This window comes from Esox lucius, chromosome 17 (genome assembly GCF_011004845.1).
Source record: "Esox lucius isolate fEsoLuc1 chromosome 17, fEsoLuc1.pri, whole genome shotgun sequence".
NCBI lineage: Eukaryota > Metazoa > Chordata > Actinopteri > Esociformes > Esocidae > Esox > Esox lucius.
Genome location: NC_047585.1, coordinates 13,391,153 through 13,408,739, shown reverse-complemented (window position 1 = coordinate 13,408,739; position 17,587 = coordinate 13,391,153). Strand labels below are relative to the sequence as shown.

Genomic DNA, 17,587 nt, shown 5'->3' with positions numbered 1-17,587 from the left:
GGTTTAGGTTAGGGTTAGGGGAACGCGGTTAGGGTAAGGGTAAAGGGTACAAGAACTAACCCTGGTCAAACAGCCTGTCGGTATAGCAGCATGTTTTAAATGGATGCTCCGCCCTCAACACTGAATCAGCCAATGGTATAATTTCTGCCTTGATGGCAGAGCATGATTAAAAAAAATGCTGAGCTGCCTTTATATCATCCCTAGGTCTAGAGCATCATTCTGAAGGAGCTCCTGGCACAGCCAGCCAGCTTGTTAAATCTAACGGCTAACATGGGTGGAGTGATGCAACTTCTGTATTTAGACCTGATTGACTTCTGCCGAATGCTGCCAACAACATGAAAGAGGTAGAAGAAAGCAGGAAACGGGTCAGCAGGGTAGCTAGCGATCAATCTAATCCCCTAGCCGACAAGGTAAAACAAAAATGTTGTGGTATCCTTGAGCCTGACACTCTGGATAAGTGCGCCTGCTAAATGACTGAAATGGGTGAGCTGGAAAGATTGGGTCTCTCATGCCACAATGATCAGACATTCAATATCACACGACTGAGTGGGGGAGTCCGTTTTTTCAGGCCGTTTCCTTTACCAGGAGTAAGCGCTCAGAGTCATGGTTTTTTGTTCATCAGTACAATAAAACATGCTCCCTCCACAGTTCGCCTCACAGTAAGCCCACCCTAGGGAAGGAGTAAATAGTTGGCATTTGCATAAACCAAGTGTCCAGCTATTTCCAGCTCCCATTCTGATTACTGCGCTGGATTAAAAACCTTCCGAATGCATGGGAGTAAATAACCATTAAGGAGGAAGCAGAAATTGTCTGGACTAATAAGCAGCATACAGCGATGCTCACATAAACCTAATATGAGTTTGAGACCTGCTTATCTAGACTCCGCATAATGAGACTGGTTCCACTTCACTCTGTTTTTGAATACCTACTGGAGTTGAAATGATTCAGCTAAGGTCATGACATTTCTGTTTAGTGCCAGAATGTATAATGTGGCGAAATTGAACCAATGAACTGTTTTATACGTGGTTTTATGAGCCTTGTGTTCTTAAATGACCACAAAATGACTCCCTGGCTATCTTCATCTTTTCCTCCTTCAGCATATTCCTCCGTCCCGTATCCTTCCCTTCTCTTTTCTCATTGGCCCTCTCATCTTTGCCCTTCCTCTCTCACAGTTTCAACCTCTCAGTCACCCTTCTCTCCATCTCTCCTTCTCTCCATTCCTTCTCTCCATTCCTTCTCTCCATTCCTTCTCTCCATTCCTTGTTGCTCTTTTTTTTGTAGTCTTTGAACTTCTCGGATTTTCCCGAGCCTGAGGGATTTTTTCCCCCATCCTTTGTCTTTGTTTTCAAATCATTTCCTCTCCTTCCTCCTGAGTGAGCGGTGGAGACGAGATGCAAGGTGACAGCATGGACCGGAAGGTTAAGCTAGCGGGGGGAACGGGCACTATGGGCACAGAGATACAGAGGAAGGGAGAGGCGTGGGCACGGTCACATGCACTAAATGTACCCCGGCCGAAACGGGGGAAGGAGGATCGGTGCCTTTTCAATTTCACTCCAATGCCCAGTGTCAATCACTGAGCACATTCTAATACCATTCACCTTTAAAGACGCTCTCCGGCAACCGACGCACACCAAAATCATAAGAAATGTCAAAATGGATTTGTGACCTGTCAAAGAAATCGATAAAAAAAATAGTGTTTACAATTGGTGAAGTACACAGAAAAAGAAAACTGGGGATCCATTTTGGCTCATTGGTAACAGTTTCACAGCTACTGACTGAAATTACACAAAAACTCTATGGTTCATCTTTAAGGTCTGCGCTATAGTAACCAGTGCTACAGTAACCAGTGCTACAGTAACCAGTGCCACAGTAACCAGTGCCACAGTAACCAGTGATACAGTAACCAGTACCCATCTGTCTGTCTTTCTACAAGAGACACTGCTCTGTCCCATTTAAGATGTGCCCTCAACAGTCCTTTTAAGAAACTTGGCTGATGAAAACCACAGGACCTTTACCTACAAGGCCCCTTTGAGGGCTGTACAGAGGTTAGGAAAGAGGGAGCATTCACCACACACCCTCTCTGTCTCTCTGTCCCTCTCTCTGTCCCCCTGTCTTTGTCTCTCCCTGTCTTTGTCCCTCCCTGTCTTTGTCTCTCCCTGTCTTTGTCTCTCCCTGTCTTTGTCCCTCCCTGTCTTTGTCCCTCCCTGTCTTTGTCCCTCCCTGTCTTTGTCTCTCCCTGTCTTTGTCCCTCCCTGTCTTTGTCTCTCTCTGTCTTTGTCCCTCCCTGTCTTTGTCCCTCCCTGTCTTTGTCCCTCCCTGTCTTTGTCTCTCTCTGTATTTGTCCCTCCCTGTCTTTATCCCTCCCTGTCTTCGTTTCTTTCTACATCTCTATCTCTATATTTTTCTTGGACCTAAGAGCTGTTTGACTCCACTCTGCAGTATTTAGGTCTATTCTATATCTACTGTGTGTGTGTTTACCCTCAGTTTAAATAGCATGCAATTTTTTGGGAATGATTAATATGAACTAAATGGATTCAAAGGACATTCGCCTACGACATAAACCAAATTAACTCTAATTTAAAGGACTACAAACTCTGATGAACACATCTAGATGTGTATAAATTAATGCTTTAATAGTGCCCTGCGGATATGACTGCACAGCTGATTTGGTCAAAAGAAATGAATGAATTGCTTCGTTAGATGGTCAAATACAGCAGGGGCCTCTGTGTTCTGTTTGTATAAACTTTTTATGGATGGGAGTGAATCCATCCAGCTGCTTAACATTATCTTCCACAAGGATTATATATATCCATTCTGTTCTCTCTCTTCAGGAGGTGAGTGAAAATCTGTGTTGGGTGTAAGAATCGCAACCAATCAGAGAGCTTGTCAGGACATAATGACCCCTCAAAAGTAACCTTTCTAAATTGCCCTACAGTCAACTGAACATCGCAGCAATCTTCAAGAATACTCCATTCCCTTCACAAACCCTCCGACCCTTCAAGGAGCGTAGAACTAACACTTCCGGCATGTTCCTCTGTGGAACATGCCGGATTCATGCCGGGTTCATTACCTCTAAGGCTTTCTTCTTGCCGGTGAGCAGCTTGGCGATGTCCCGTGCCACTCTCTCCACCAGGTCCTTTGGGTTGTTCCGCTTGATGTCAAACTGGCTCTTCTTCTCATTGTAGATCTGCAAAAGAGAACAGGGAAGTCAAAACCCTGCGTCCAAAACATCCGCTGATAGGCAGACGGCTCACTAAGAGCCGTTGTTTATTTCGAAAGGGGCCACGGAAACGCCAGGCGTTGCTGCGTGCCGTCCATTTTCATCACACACCGTCACACATACAGTGGCGACAACAAGTTTTTGATACACTGCAGATTTTGCAGGTTTTCCCACTTACAAAGCATGTAGAGGTCTGTAATTTATATCATAGGTACACTTCAACTGGGAGAGACGGAATCTAAAACAAAAATCCAGAAAATCACATTGTATGATTTTTAAATAATTCATTTGCATTTTATTGCATGACATTTGATCACTTACCAACCAGTAAGATTTCCGACTCTCACAGACTTTTTCGTTTTTCTTTAACATGCCCCCCCTGTTCTCCACTCATTACCTGTATTAACTGCACCTGTTTGAACTTGTTACCTGTATAAAAGACACCTGTCCACAATGGCCAAAACCAGAGAGCTGTGTACGGACATCAGGGATAAAATTGTAGACCTGCACAAGGCTGGGATGGGCTACAGGACAATAGGCAAGCAGCCTGGTGAGAAGGCAACAATTGTTGGCGCAGTTATTAGAAAATGGAAGAAGATGACGGTCAATCTCCCTCGGTCTGGGGCTCCAAGATCTCACCTGTGGGGCATCAATAATCATGAGGAAGGTGAGGGATCAGCCCAGAACTACATGGCAGGACCTGGTCAATGACCTAAAAAAAGCTGGGACCACAGTCTCATTGAAAACTATTAGTAACACACTACGCCGTCATGGATTAAAATCCTGCAGCGCACACAAGGTCCCCCTGCTCAAGCCAGCGCATCTCCAGGCCCGTCTGAAGTTCGCCAATGACCATCTGGATGATCCAGAGGAGGAATGGGAGAAGATCATGTGGTCTGATAAGACACAAATTTAGCTTTTTGGTTTAAACTCCACTCACCGTGTTTGGAGGAAGAAGAAGGATGAGCACAACCCCAAGAACACCATCCCAACCGTGAAGCATGGAGGTGGAAACATCATTCTTTGGGGATGCTTTTCTGCAAAGGGTACAGGACAACTGCACCATATTGAGGGGAGGATGGATTGGTTCATGTATCGCGAGATCTTGGCCAACAAGTCACCAGACCTGAACCCAATAGAAAATCTTTGGAGGGAGCTGAAAGTCCGTATTGCCCAGCGACAGCCCCGAAACCTGAAGGATCTGGAGAAGGTCTGTATGGAGGAGTGGGACAAAATCCCTGCTACAGTGTGTGCAAACCTGGTCAATAACTACAGGAAATGTATGATCTCTGTAATTGCAAACAAAGGTTTCTGTACCAAATATTAAGTTCTGCTTTTCTGATGTATCAAATATCATGCATATTAATTAGCTGAAACTCATACAATGTGATTTTCTGGATTTTTGTTTTAGATTCAGTCACTCACAGTTGAAGAGTACTATGATAAAAATTACAGACTTCTACATGCTTTGTAAGTGGGAAAACCCGCAAAATCGGCAGTGTATCAAATACTTGTTGTCCCCACTGTACCCAGTCATTTGCACCAGCTGGCAGGATGGCCGTGCCGTTAACGAACAGCGCGCCCCAACCAACTGAGGTCATTTGTAAAGTGACGTAGTGTCAGTCACTAAACGCAAACACGGGCAAAATGCCCTAGACCCTTAAGAGAAATGTGAGGACATACATCATGGGTCACGTTTGGCCACACTAACAAGCTGTGTACATCCTCATAGACTTGCAAAAACTACCTCTGGCCTACTGGCTAGAGAGTCCATTTCAGACCCAGCCAGACACAGTGTTGGGGAAGATTAGCCACTCGTTAGCAGTAGTTCTTGGGCCGGTCCTCAGACGGACAGCCAGCCTCCGTGTTCCACAGCGGACCGCCTCCCTGGGGTTGAACACTGATACTGGCCGACGTCTAAGACACTACACGATGTCGAAAACACATTCACACCGCAAAACCTAACCCTCGCTAAGCGTTGCCGGGCTTCTATAGACCACTACATCGTAAACCGCTTTAACACAACGAGTCGGGGGCCGAATGGAGGAGCCTCGTGGCCTCCTTCAAGACAACGTGTGAAAATGCCATCCGCTGATTTCCACCTCTCAGCTGGCGCATTGCTACAACCTAATTACAGGTGGGCTAAATTAAATTCCTGCCGTACGTCCTGAAAAGCCATGGACAGGTAATGCGGCGCTATTGAGCTATTTTTTATGAAATCCTGTAAGCGTTCAGAACATAGTGATTAGAAAAGGAAAATGTCAGCCTATCACCCACGATCCATCTCTGTCAGGCTAAAAGGCGTCTGGGCAGAGAGCCAGAGACTAGTGGTTAACTGTGCTTCCCCGTGCCCATAGAGACGAGCCAAGAACGTCACTAACCTCCCCGTGCCGACTAGACAGCCCGTGGCGTTGCCGTGGCACCAGTCCTCTGACAGATCACAGTGAGGCGACAAAAGGCGGTGAAATCATTGTAAGCCTAAATGTTCTGAATTCATTTTTACCAGAAGGTCACATTGAGGTCGGAGGCTCTCTTTCCCAAAGGAGATCCAGATACTGACCTGATGTATCCTCTCCTTAATGACTCATCTAGTGGCTGTGGTATAAAACATACAGGTGTTTCTATTTCAACGCTTTTTTTTGGTATCCTTCATTTTAAACTTGAATTACCCACCCAGGTGAAGTCATTTGACTTTAACTCGACGATCCACTGACACACACACACACATACATATATACACACACACACACACATTAACATGCTCATATAAACCCCACAAGTCCTCACACATTAGCCCTCCCAGTATAAAAGACAACCCTTGCAGCGAAAGAGCAATAATCATGTGAATCATTGTGCACGTTCACACACACACACACACACACAAACAGACGCTCGCGCACACACACATACCCACACACCCACACAGGCCATTTGAGATGAGGGCTTTTCTCAAGGTGGTAGAAGCCATTAGCGGATCTTATTAAACCATAAAACTAGAGTGAAGTTTGCTCCGCTCCATTGACACACTGCAAACTCCTCACTCTATTAAGTGTTGCATTTTTCATGTCGATTTAAAAACCATGTCGAATTTGTTTTTAAATCAATATTAATTCCCTTGATGTGCGGCAGTGCTTCGTGGGCCTATTCGGCGTTGCTGAGATTCATGGAAACCGTACAGCTGCCATTACAGACCATCTACAAGCTTGGAGATGCCATTCAGAAAGTAAACAAAAGCGACAGATGAGAGAGACCTTCAAGATCGTGCATGTTGTTTGTCTTTTGAGAGATTCATGGTTGCTACTAGACTGCAGCTAGCACCCTCTCCTGGAGGGCCATATCCACAGTGAGCATTCACAAACTGGTCCTACAGTCAGGCTCACTAGACTACTATAACCCCGTCTGAATCTTTGAGCATGAGAGACTGAGAGAGACTGAGACAAACAGAAACCAAAGGAGAGAGAGAGAGATAAAAGACAAAAAGAGAGAGACCAAGAGAGAGAGAGATACAGATATAGAGAAAAAGAGAGGGATACAAACAGAGAAAAAGACAGAGAGACAACTGCAGAGATGAAGACAGACGAAGAGTGAATGTAATGATTAGGACAGCACTCTGACCTGGGCATTGATCAACTGGTACCTACAAGTCAAAGGTAATGCACTACATAGGGTTCCATTTGGGACCCACTTCAGCATTCGCCAGTGGGATAGGAGCCCACGCCACACTCTGATCGGGGATTGGTATGTGCTGTCAACCATACAGAAATCTAAACCATAAACTGTGGGGAATGGTCATTAGCTAGCGGAAGTGAGTGATTGACAGCTCATGACGGGCCACGGTGGATCTGAGGAGATTCCAGTCTTCTGTAGTTACTTACAGGATGGACCACTATGAGAACAAACGCCAGACTAAAATCATGTTCAGGTGCTTTTCAGAGATCCATCTAAGAGGCAGGAGATTCTAGCATATACCAGAACATGGATGAGATTCTGGTGAAGCCAAACAAAAGATATTAAGTTAATTTAGGCCTGCGTACCCACATCCATACCCAAGAAGCCTGTGGGATGCTTTATTTTGCCATGGAGCACTGAGAAAATGTTGGAGTTTTCAAGCTAGTTTTCTCCAATTATATTCAAGATGGCATGAAGTGAAGTCATAACCATTTTTGCTGCTAATTTCCTTGAATCCTATAAATGTTGCCTTAGGGTGGTGATAAAATGAAACATTTATAGTTTTTAGCTTCTTTGATATTCAAGTGAGAGTGAACATATTCAGGGGAGTAGGTCTGATCAGTAAACTGAACCGGATCACTAGACGTTCAGATAGGTGTCAACAAACTCCTGCATTTGTCCATGACACTATCTGAATATAGAACATATACTATTCAGGGGCGGGGGAGCAATTTATATGGGCAAGGGAAACATGGTAAAGTGAGTAAAATGCAGTCAGAAAAATGCAGTAAGTAAAATGCATTTAAAAATATATATTCAATTTTCTTTGAGTTTTCTGAGACTGATATTTGCATACAGCATTGTGTGCACTTTTCCTCCCAAAACCGTATTGACATGCTCTCAGCAGCATTCATTACTTTAACTGTAGCCAAACCCAGATATAGCCGGTGATTTATTTTTAGATGTATGCTGAAAGGGAAAATTGCATACTGCTGAAATTGGTACTGCCAGAGGGGGGCATATATTAGATGTGTCATAGTGGTGGCAGAAGCTCTAATGAAATGTGTGAATTAAACCGACTTTGCAGCGAAAAGACATGTATCCGTGATGCAGCTGATACACAACTGAATCACGGCCGTGAAGTCCCAGCCTCGACGCCAGGCAGGCTTCCCCAAACAGTCTGCCCAGGGGTTCTCCGTGCTTGGAAAACAGCTCAATATGGGCTGGGAGTCAGAGAACCCGCTGGGAGTCAGTGAACCCGCTGGGAGTCAGTGACGCCTCGGGACGCCTCTCACCGATCCCATGCTCTGCCTGGGCGGAGCTCTGGCGGTGCTCACCAGATTAGTGTAATAGGAGCACCGGCGCGTGAGAGTAGATTAACTCTCGTCAAATACGTGGTTGCACCGGTGTGTGGCAGGTGTCAAGCGTCTGAGGACACGCCGCTTCACCTGTTATTCATCCAATGACCTAAACCGTTGTGTAGCTACTGGTGTGGAAACTATGGGATCGTTTACAGGGTCTCTGAGGTTCTGATAGAACCAGTACCCAGCTGATCATCACTCTGGGGTCCTGGAGGTTCTGACAGACTCAGTACCCAGCTGATTATCACCCTGGGGTCCTGGAGTTTCTGATAGACCCAGTACCCAGCTGATTATCACCCTAGGGTCCTGGAGGTTCTGATAGACCCAGTACCCAGCTGATTATCACCCTGGGGTCCTGGATATTCAGATAGAATCAGTACCCAGCAGATTATCACCCTGGGGTCCTGGATATTCAGATAGAATCAGTACCCAGCAGATTATCACCCTGGGGTCCTGGAGGTTCTGATAGACCCAGTACCCAGCTGATTATGTTGAGTGTTCGACATAAAATATTATATTGGTGTTTTGAGGTTTCCTCAAATAAATGATATTTTAGCAAATTGGCAAATAACCTAAAAACAATTCTGTATGCTCTCAATTAAACATTATGTGTGGTTTTCTAATCTGTGTCCCACCCAATCTGTTTACACTATTAGAAAATTCTCCAAAAACCCCACGGGAAGCATGACAAAGACCTGATTTGTTTGTATTCCTTTAGGAGACTAAAGACGACCAGACAGTTTCCTGGGTACGTCATTTACATAGCAGAGGAACAAACTGGCAGTTGTGGTGGCTTTGTAGTGTGGATAGGACCAATGGAGCTGGCTGGTCGCTACACTAACACAGCATCTGAGCCAACATGCTCTCCCTGGCAGCCATGACAGTGACACACACACACAAACAAACAAACACAGACATGTGCAGTCACACTCACACTGATCATTAGCAATGATAGCTGGTTCCTGTGTGCCAAGCTCAGAGTGGGTGACTGTAAACACACAGATGGGAAGAGAGGGGTGGAGTCACTCCAGAGAATCACTGTCAAGACAAGGCCGTCCCACGGGGCTAACTCCACCGTCACCCAATCAGGGAGTCGGACTTCTCAGCTTGTCCAATCACAACCCGCCGCCTCTCGCCCTCCGTGAACCCTGGTTCCTTAAGAGCTGTCAAAGCCACAAAATTATCCCAACAACACCTCCACGTTCCCCGTCCTCAACAAAAACAAACTCCAATTATTCTGTCACCGTCGAAATGTGGTAATTCGCAAACAGACAGACGATAAGGAAAATAAATAAATTACACTCGCCTCTGGATATGTTGAAAAGAGAGTTGTTGTTATTTAGGCTTTTTCTGGTGTTTTCTCCAGTGGCGGGCTGAGGTGTTATTGTCCCTGAGTCTGTGTCTAAGAGACAGGACTGCTTATCGCTCCGTGAAGTCAGCCACAACAGGACGACCGAGGGTGACAGAGACAGATGCCACATCATTAAGGAATATTAGTGGGCTCCGCCGAGCAGACCAAAGCGGCATCCACAGGCCCTGGGAACAGTTCAATAAGAGAGGACACAGGCGAGGGGAGGGCGCCGGGTCCCTGGAAGAGCTCGATAAGAATCAACCCTCGAAAAGAAACGCCAGGGCCGACCGTCAGGGTTCAATAAGACGGAGAGGTCGTGACAGAACTGGCAGGGTCGCTGACGTGGCTTTCGCTCCCGAGGAGTTCCAAGAGACAGGGTAGGATAGTTGACTGGCCCTAATGTGTCATTCAAAGTGTTACGCTCCGACGTTGAGACGAGGAAGAGAATTCTACTCAGCCACATACACTAAGTCAATCAACTTGCATGATGCATTCGTCCCCATGCGTGGACGTATACACGGCCAGTCAGTCACAGCCAAACCTGCAGGGAATGCATGGGCGCAGCGAGGGAACTTAGTACTTTAGATTGACATGCAAAGGACCCGAAAAACAATTCAACGATCGGACTCAAACGGTCCAGTAAAGAGGAGTGGTTTCTGGTTCACTGGGCATGATGCACTCTCATCACAGGAAACAAAAGTGTAATATTTACACACACTAACCCCTCGGGGAGAAGGGTAGATTAGAGACCTTGTAAACAGAGAAGGGAGAGAGGAGGGAGGAGGAGAGAGGAGAAGGAGAGAGAACATGATGCGTAACATGATCAGAGGGACTGTCAGCCAGGATAAAGACAGGTCTGAACAAAGTACACAAGTCTGTCACGCATACACACACACACATCTACACACACACACACACAGTTAAACCACTGCAGAGCCAACCTCCTGTCAGATCTACCTAGCAGAACCAAGGCCGGGCCAGGCACGGTATCAACCTGTATGTCCACACCCCCTCAGTACGAGTATACATCAGTATCACCTGTCCGCCAGCCAGACCAACATCCATTCAGGACAGCTCTGACAGCATGGGACCGCTGACACCGGCCAGAGATGGTTCGCATACATCCTCCTCCGGCCGGCATTTAATCAGGCTCGACTTCGGAGCAGACAGCTCGTAATAAGGACACAACTCCTCATTCAGATCTCGTTCAATAAAGCCAGACCGAAATGAAACTCCCCAAACCACGCGGAGAGGCTCTCTAATAGCGTCTGACAACCTCCCCAAGACACCCACATGCAAACACACAGACTGACAAACGAGGCCAGATGGACAGATGAAGCTGGAAGCAGTCACTGGAACTACTTTATAGCTATTCATTAATGATCCCCTGTCAGAAAAATCAATGGGACATAGAAATGCAACATACAGTGTTCTATTCAACATACTCCCCCACAGCCAAGCAGACAGACTTTATTTAACTCCCAGACAGATAAACTCCCATCCGCCTTATTGTGAGAAAGTAGCCAGAGAGAAAATGAGCGAGAGAGGGGGAGAGAGGGAGAGAGGGAGAGAGGGAGAGAGGGAGGGGGGGGGGAGACAGAGAGAGAGAAAGAGAGATGGAGAGAGAGAGAGGGGGGGAGACAGAAAGAGAGAAAGAGAGATGGAGAGAGAGAGAGAGAGAGGGGGAGACAGAGAGAGAGAGAGGGAGAGTGGAATGTGAAGCAGCAGTATCCTCCTCTCCCCAACCATCCCAGAGTACTGACTCTTTCAGACAGAGATAAACTACACTATTTTTATTAACTTGCTGATGGTACGGAATTGTTTTTTTTCCATCCGGGCAGATTTTCTCAAATAGACATCAACAAAATAGCCTCTCTGTGTTTCTTCGATCCCCCTCTGTCTCTCTCTCTCGCTCTCATCCTTCCACTTTTCATCATCCCCTCTTATTCTATCTCCCAAACCAGATCTTACATGGTCATTCTAATGGTTCTGATCTTATATGGTCATTCTAATGGTTCTGATCTTACATGGTCATTCTAATGGTTCTGATCTTACATGGTCATTCTAATGGTTCTGATCTTACATGGTCATTCTAATGGTTCTGATCTTACATGGTCATTCAAATGGTTCTGATCTTATATGGTCATTCTAATGGTTCTGATCTTACATGGTCATTCTAATGGTTCAGATCTTACATGGTCATTCTAATGGTTCAGAGCTTACATGGTCATTCTAATGGTTCTGATCTTACATGGTCATTCTAAAGATTCTGACCTTATACTGTCACTGTAATGCTTCAGCTAGAAGCCACATCTAACCCACGATCATACAAATGTCAATTTCCAGCCTGTCACGTCATCCCAGAGCTGCTGCCTAGCAGTAAGACAGTAAGACAACCTCTGGTAGACATGAGGCGCTTGTGGATCTACATACGTGTTTGTGTGTGTGTGTGTGTGTGTGTGTGAGACATGGCCCGGGGGTGAGGGCTCTCTGCTTGGCGTCTCCTCCACTTCCTCCTCATCTCCCTAATCACTGCTCCACTTCCCACCACTGATGAAGGCTGGCACTTGTCCATCACCCTGACTGAACGATCCCAGCGCGCCTCCGCTGTCGGCCGTGTTAAGACCGGCTGGTCGCTCCTTCCCTCTATCACTCCCAGGCATCGCCGGCTCCCCTTCATCACCCTTCATGGCCGTGTGGACTCTCCTCCTGCCTTCACCCACCCTCCCTTCCAATCAGGCCTCCGCTCCACCTGTCCGTCGGAGGGCTGAGCCCATGTGCTCCAGTCAATCTCTCCACTTAAGGTCCTTTCGGAAGCAGGGACAGTTTCGATTCGACTGGCTTATCTAGATCTCCTCTGACTGCTTTCCGACCTGGCTGACATTATATGTCCAAAGTGACCATGGCTGTGCCTCAAATGACATCCCATTCAAAGAACACTTCTCTTAACCGGAGCCCTAAGGTGAAGTTCACCCTATAATTTATTGCTATATAGGATTTTTCTTTCTAGACCCTCACAGCACGCACCTCATCCACCACCAATGGTTTGGTTATTTGGTGATATATATTTGAGACACAGCCTGTTGACTTGTGACCTGTCCTTCTGTAATTTTGTTATTTTGTTCTGTCTAATCTCTGAGGTCCTATCCTGGGTCGTCCCAATAACTGAACACTCCCAAATAACCCTGTGCAGGTTTAAAGGAATGCAAGCTTTGTTATAATAGCCCTCTCTGCAAATTAAAGCAGGGCTAATCCCTAATCTAATCTCTCTAATAAATTTGATTTTAAATCAGGAAATAGAACATAAGTAACAAGATGAAAGTAAGCACTTTTCACTCTAGGCAATAATTAAGTGTACAGTTGTAGGGAGAATTTTTGGGACTGGGGATTTGACGGTGGTATTCAAATACTGGGAAAGGGGTCAGTAGGACCGTGTTATGGAACAAGAGGATACAAAGATTATACAAGGGGCCACATTACCACAGTAACAGCCTCATACCCCATGCCCCAAAAAGCTTCCAACCACATGATCAGAAAGTAGTTAGGTTACGTAAAATGATTGCCGGCTAATTGGTGTCCTTCCCGTCTGTGAGCAATGACTTTGACGTAAGGGGAAAAAAGAGCTGTTATTTCTTATAATCCGTTCATTGTTGAGTGGAGGTCTGAAAGCATAAGCCTGGCCCCCACCTGAGTGACAGGCAATATGACAGCCATTTTGTGCCTCCGCTGCCACACTCTCCCCGTATCTCGGTGCTCGCAAAGAAGAAGGGATGGGGAGAACGGAGGTTTCCGAGACAATTCAACTTACGTTCCAAATTCCCCAGATTGAACATTTAACCCTGGTGCCTTCCGATAAGCGATAGGGGTTTTTCACTGACTCAGAAACGCTGCTTCACCTCCCATTGGTGAGACGAAGACAGGGAGAGAGACGGGGTGAGATAGAGACAAGGAGAGGGAGAGAGCGATAACCTAATGTATATTGTCCTGTAGGCCTGCTCTCAGACTCCCCCCGTCCCCATCTGGCTGTCTGCGGGACCTGATAGAGAGGAGCTCCACAGTGAGTCATTACACCCAGGCCGGGGCCTAATTACCCCACCACGGCTCCCTGTGTAACCTGCCAACGGGGTCACTGCTCTTAAAAGTGATGGCATTACGGGCCCGGCCACACCGGGGGAGAGGGGGAACTGGTGCTGCGTGCGCTCCACCTCAGCGCGCCACGCCAACGCGCGTGCCATGCTCGTGCACCAGCCCCGGCCCCCTCCTCTCCGCGGAGTGCTCCAGATAAGCCGGAGATGCCTGCGGTCTTCCCGTAGAAGCATCCACAAATCCCCCCCCCCCCCCCGCACAGCTGCCGGAGCGCCGAAGGAGGAGTGACACCAGACAAGATCGCGGGGAGGAGACGCCGTCGCCGTACTGAACACAGGCCGTTCCTACACCTCGCCCGCCGGTCTCTCTCCAAACTGGCTGTTTCCATGGAAACCCGGCACTTAATGACCGATAACAGAAAATGACCTGAATGAGAGACGGTTGGGGGAGGAGCGTCAGACGACGAGTTGGTGAGAGAATCGGTAGGGAGAGATGAGACAGAGGGACCTTTTGAGGAATAAACGCGGCAATTTGGTATCGGGGGACAGCGTGAAGCCTGATTATGTCGTCAAAGTAAATGATCATTCGTTTCCGCCTGTCCAGCTGGGCCTGCAGATAAACGCTGGCTATCCACTCGCTGATGTGGAGACAGAGAGAAGGTTCAACCACTCTGCTGGACATCCCCCACCAACAACCACTGTGCTCAGTACCATCCTTAATGCCGGGGGGAACCTGCCTCTCGGAGGACAGCCATCGTCTATTTGAAAGATGTCCAAACTGAAGTTGACCCAAAATGTCCTCCAGCCAAGGGTTGCGACAGTTTCAGCGAGCAGAAACAGGACACAGTGTAACTGTACAGGTTAAGGGAAGGCACGGTTTCCACATAACTGGCCCAATCACTCCAATCAGAATCCAACTGATTGTTGCCTGCAATTGGATTGCTCTTAGCTCTTCGATCATTTACAACAGCAACCAATTACGCATCCATTAAAAATGAGAAGGCCAAGGCTCATGTTGGCATCAGGTCAGGTTAAATAGTGAAAACATGTGAGATTCTTAGTTAACACTCAGGACACGGACAAGCCTCGACAAACGACACATTGGAGCAAATCTACGCAAACATCAGGACAACTGTGACGTGTTTCAACTAGACTTTTCCACAGGAAGAGTTTTTCTCAACTAAGAATAACACACATCAAGTTAACATCTGTGATGTGAGTCTCTTTTTTAATTGCTCACATTCAGGCATGACATGAAAAAAGTGCCTGTCATGGATATCTGGGGCCTACAGACTCATGGTAATAAGGCAACTTGTTAAGAGAATAGAACTGAGTGAGGTATTATTCCAGGCTTTCAGACGCCTTTGTTAGCTTGACAATCCTGAAGGCAGACCAAAAAACCTCTAATTTGAACGGCAATATCACCAGCCATATTCTTTGAATAGAAAATTCATTGAGTTTAGTTGAAAGACAGACAGAATTTGAAAGTACAGAAGATTTGAAAGCCCAAAGAGAGGACCTCAATCCCAAAGTTGTGTGGATTAAATAAAGACAACCTTAAAAGACGGGCCTGTCAATCAGCATTTGTACAGAGTTTCTGCAATGGTGTAACAATCAATTCCTTGAACCACAACTGCTCTTTGAAAAAGCTCTGGAAAAACACGCAGCTAAAGTGGGGATCAATGGCAGGCCTGGTAACCATGTTATCACAGGATTCACACCCACAGGAGCTGAATAGCTGCACCGCGCTCATAAAAACACAAACAAACCAAAAAAAATGATTAACTACTTTTCCCCTTTAACCATTTGCACGCACACCCTCATTTGGATGCGCGGAAGCACAAGCGCGCACACACTCTGACACTCGTTCTGTGCGGTTCAGTTGACAAGGTGCCAACGACGCCAAGGTCATGAATTCGATTCCCATGGGGAAGGTGTTCATGAATAGAATGTGTGAATGAGCCTGTACGTGCTGTTTATTACGGCAGGTCCGTGTGTGTGACCGCCTAAACGATAGCAGTGAAACATGATCCTCTTACAGACTACAAAGTTTCTGCTTTAGTGCACAATTTCCCAACACTACAAACGCAGACGTTTCAGAAAATACTCCTTCTTCAAGCTGTAAGTTTCAATTTCCACTGCTGAGGCTGTCTACCGAGGCCTGTGTCTGAGAGAGAAGCAGACAGACATTAAACTGAGCGTGACTCTATGAACACTCGCCGCACTATATTCTATGTATCCAGCGCTACCATTTATAATCTAGAGCTCAAGGTAGAATAATATTGAAAAGGTTTGTTGTGAGACACCCCCCCCCCTAACAAAGTGAAAAACCCACAGTTGCTCCCATGTTATTGCTGTAAATAAGAATGTGTTCTTAGAATAATTGCCTGTCAAAATAACAGTAAAGAATGTCAAACACCTGTCTAATGCCAACTGTTATACCTTCATTTACATGAAATAGAAATCTTGGCCAAAATTAAAAGCTACGTTTGTATCAGAGGAAAGTTGACCTACTGTAGCAATAACTAGAGCACAATGACTAACCAGAAAATGTCCAGACAACACAGAATTCCTAATACACTGAGATGGCAGCAATGCGACAGAAGCAACGATGTTGTCGGAAGCAGAAGAGCTTGGTTGACCTCAACCCTGGCAAACAACTCCCACAGACACTCCAAACATGAGTCACTCCAACCGGTGCCTAAAAGCGTCTCACTGCTCATTTAAACGCCACAGAGACTCACAATGTATTTAAAGAAGACTTTGAAGGGATGCCACGTACTAACACTACATTCACATCGCAACTGATCAATAACAGACATCTTCCGGAAATAAAAAAAAAAAAGAAGTCCAGTGTTTGTGTGTCCGTCACCCCCGCCTCCACCACCCCCGCCCCCACCCCCACCCCCGCCTCCCCCGCCCCCACCCACGCCTCCCACCCCTGTTGCTTTGGTGAACTAATGCTCACAATTTGCATTCGATTTTTTTCTTGCTTCCAGCACTGCCTTTCCGATAGGTAATTCATTGGGTAAATTGTATTTACATTTACTGGGTTGTTTGGTTGTCCCACCTGGCTATCTTAAGACGGATGTACTAAATGTCTAATGCACTAAAGACACTGGTAAATGCATGTTTCTGTGTGTGTGTGTGTGTGTGTGTTTGGGCGCGCGTGTGTGTGTATAGGCGCGGGTCCTATATTGACGGGCTGGTAGTCCAGGGGCAGCACACTGGAGAATCCCCGCAGAAAGCTTGAAGTATTTAACAGTGAATTTAACAGTACAGGTCTCTGAAGGCCATCCACAGCCCACAAATAGACAGATAGCATTCACCTCACCCCACCTCCTCAAAGGCCAAAACCTCTGGCCAAATAAAACACAACATAAGGCAAAAAGAGGGATTCCGCTATTAGCCTGTATCGCCCTACCCCTCCCTATCTCTCTGCCACACACACACCAACACACAAACAAACACACACACACATACATTACATTATACAGCTCAATCAGTGCTCAGTTGACTTGGTTTATCCTGCTTATTCTAAATCCTATCCAATACAAACAGATTCATCCCTTTCCAGTCTAGTCAAGCTACGTAATTTTTATCGGGAGTACCTGCACACAAAATACACACACACAAAAGCACAACACACACACACACACACACACACAGCAGTTCAGGCCACCACAGTTGAATAATTCATAAGAGGAGGGTTTAGGGAGCACTAGGCTTCGTTACATACGGCCCAGTGTTCACAGTCATGTGGTACACAGAGTACTGACCCAAAGCAGGACACACACACACACACACACACACAAACACACAGCCTTCTTTTTTCCACGACACAGGGTGACACTGTCTCCCGTTTCATTTCTCCAATGTCCCCCAACACACTGCCGTAGTT

General features: G+C 46.5%; 1 protein-coding gene across 5 annotated transcripts in view; it reads right to left on the bottom strand.

Annotated features, from left to right (window-relative positions):
* cacna2d2a (calcium channel, voltage-dependent, alpha 2/delta subunit 2a) overlaps nt 1-17,587 on the bottom strand; it is a 176,595-nt gene that overhangs the window by 135,545 nt on the left and 23,463 nt on the right. For all 5 annotated transcript variants that reach the window (XM_029114229.2, XM_029114230.2, XM_029114231.2 and 2 more), the window contains exon 3: nt 3,071-3,187. In XM_029114229.2, coding sequence (XP_028970062.2) covers nt 3,071-3,187 — 117 coding nt within the window. The remainder of the gene's footprint in view (nt 1-3,070; nt 3,188-17,587) is intronic.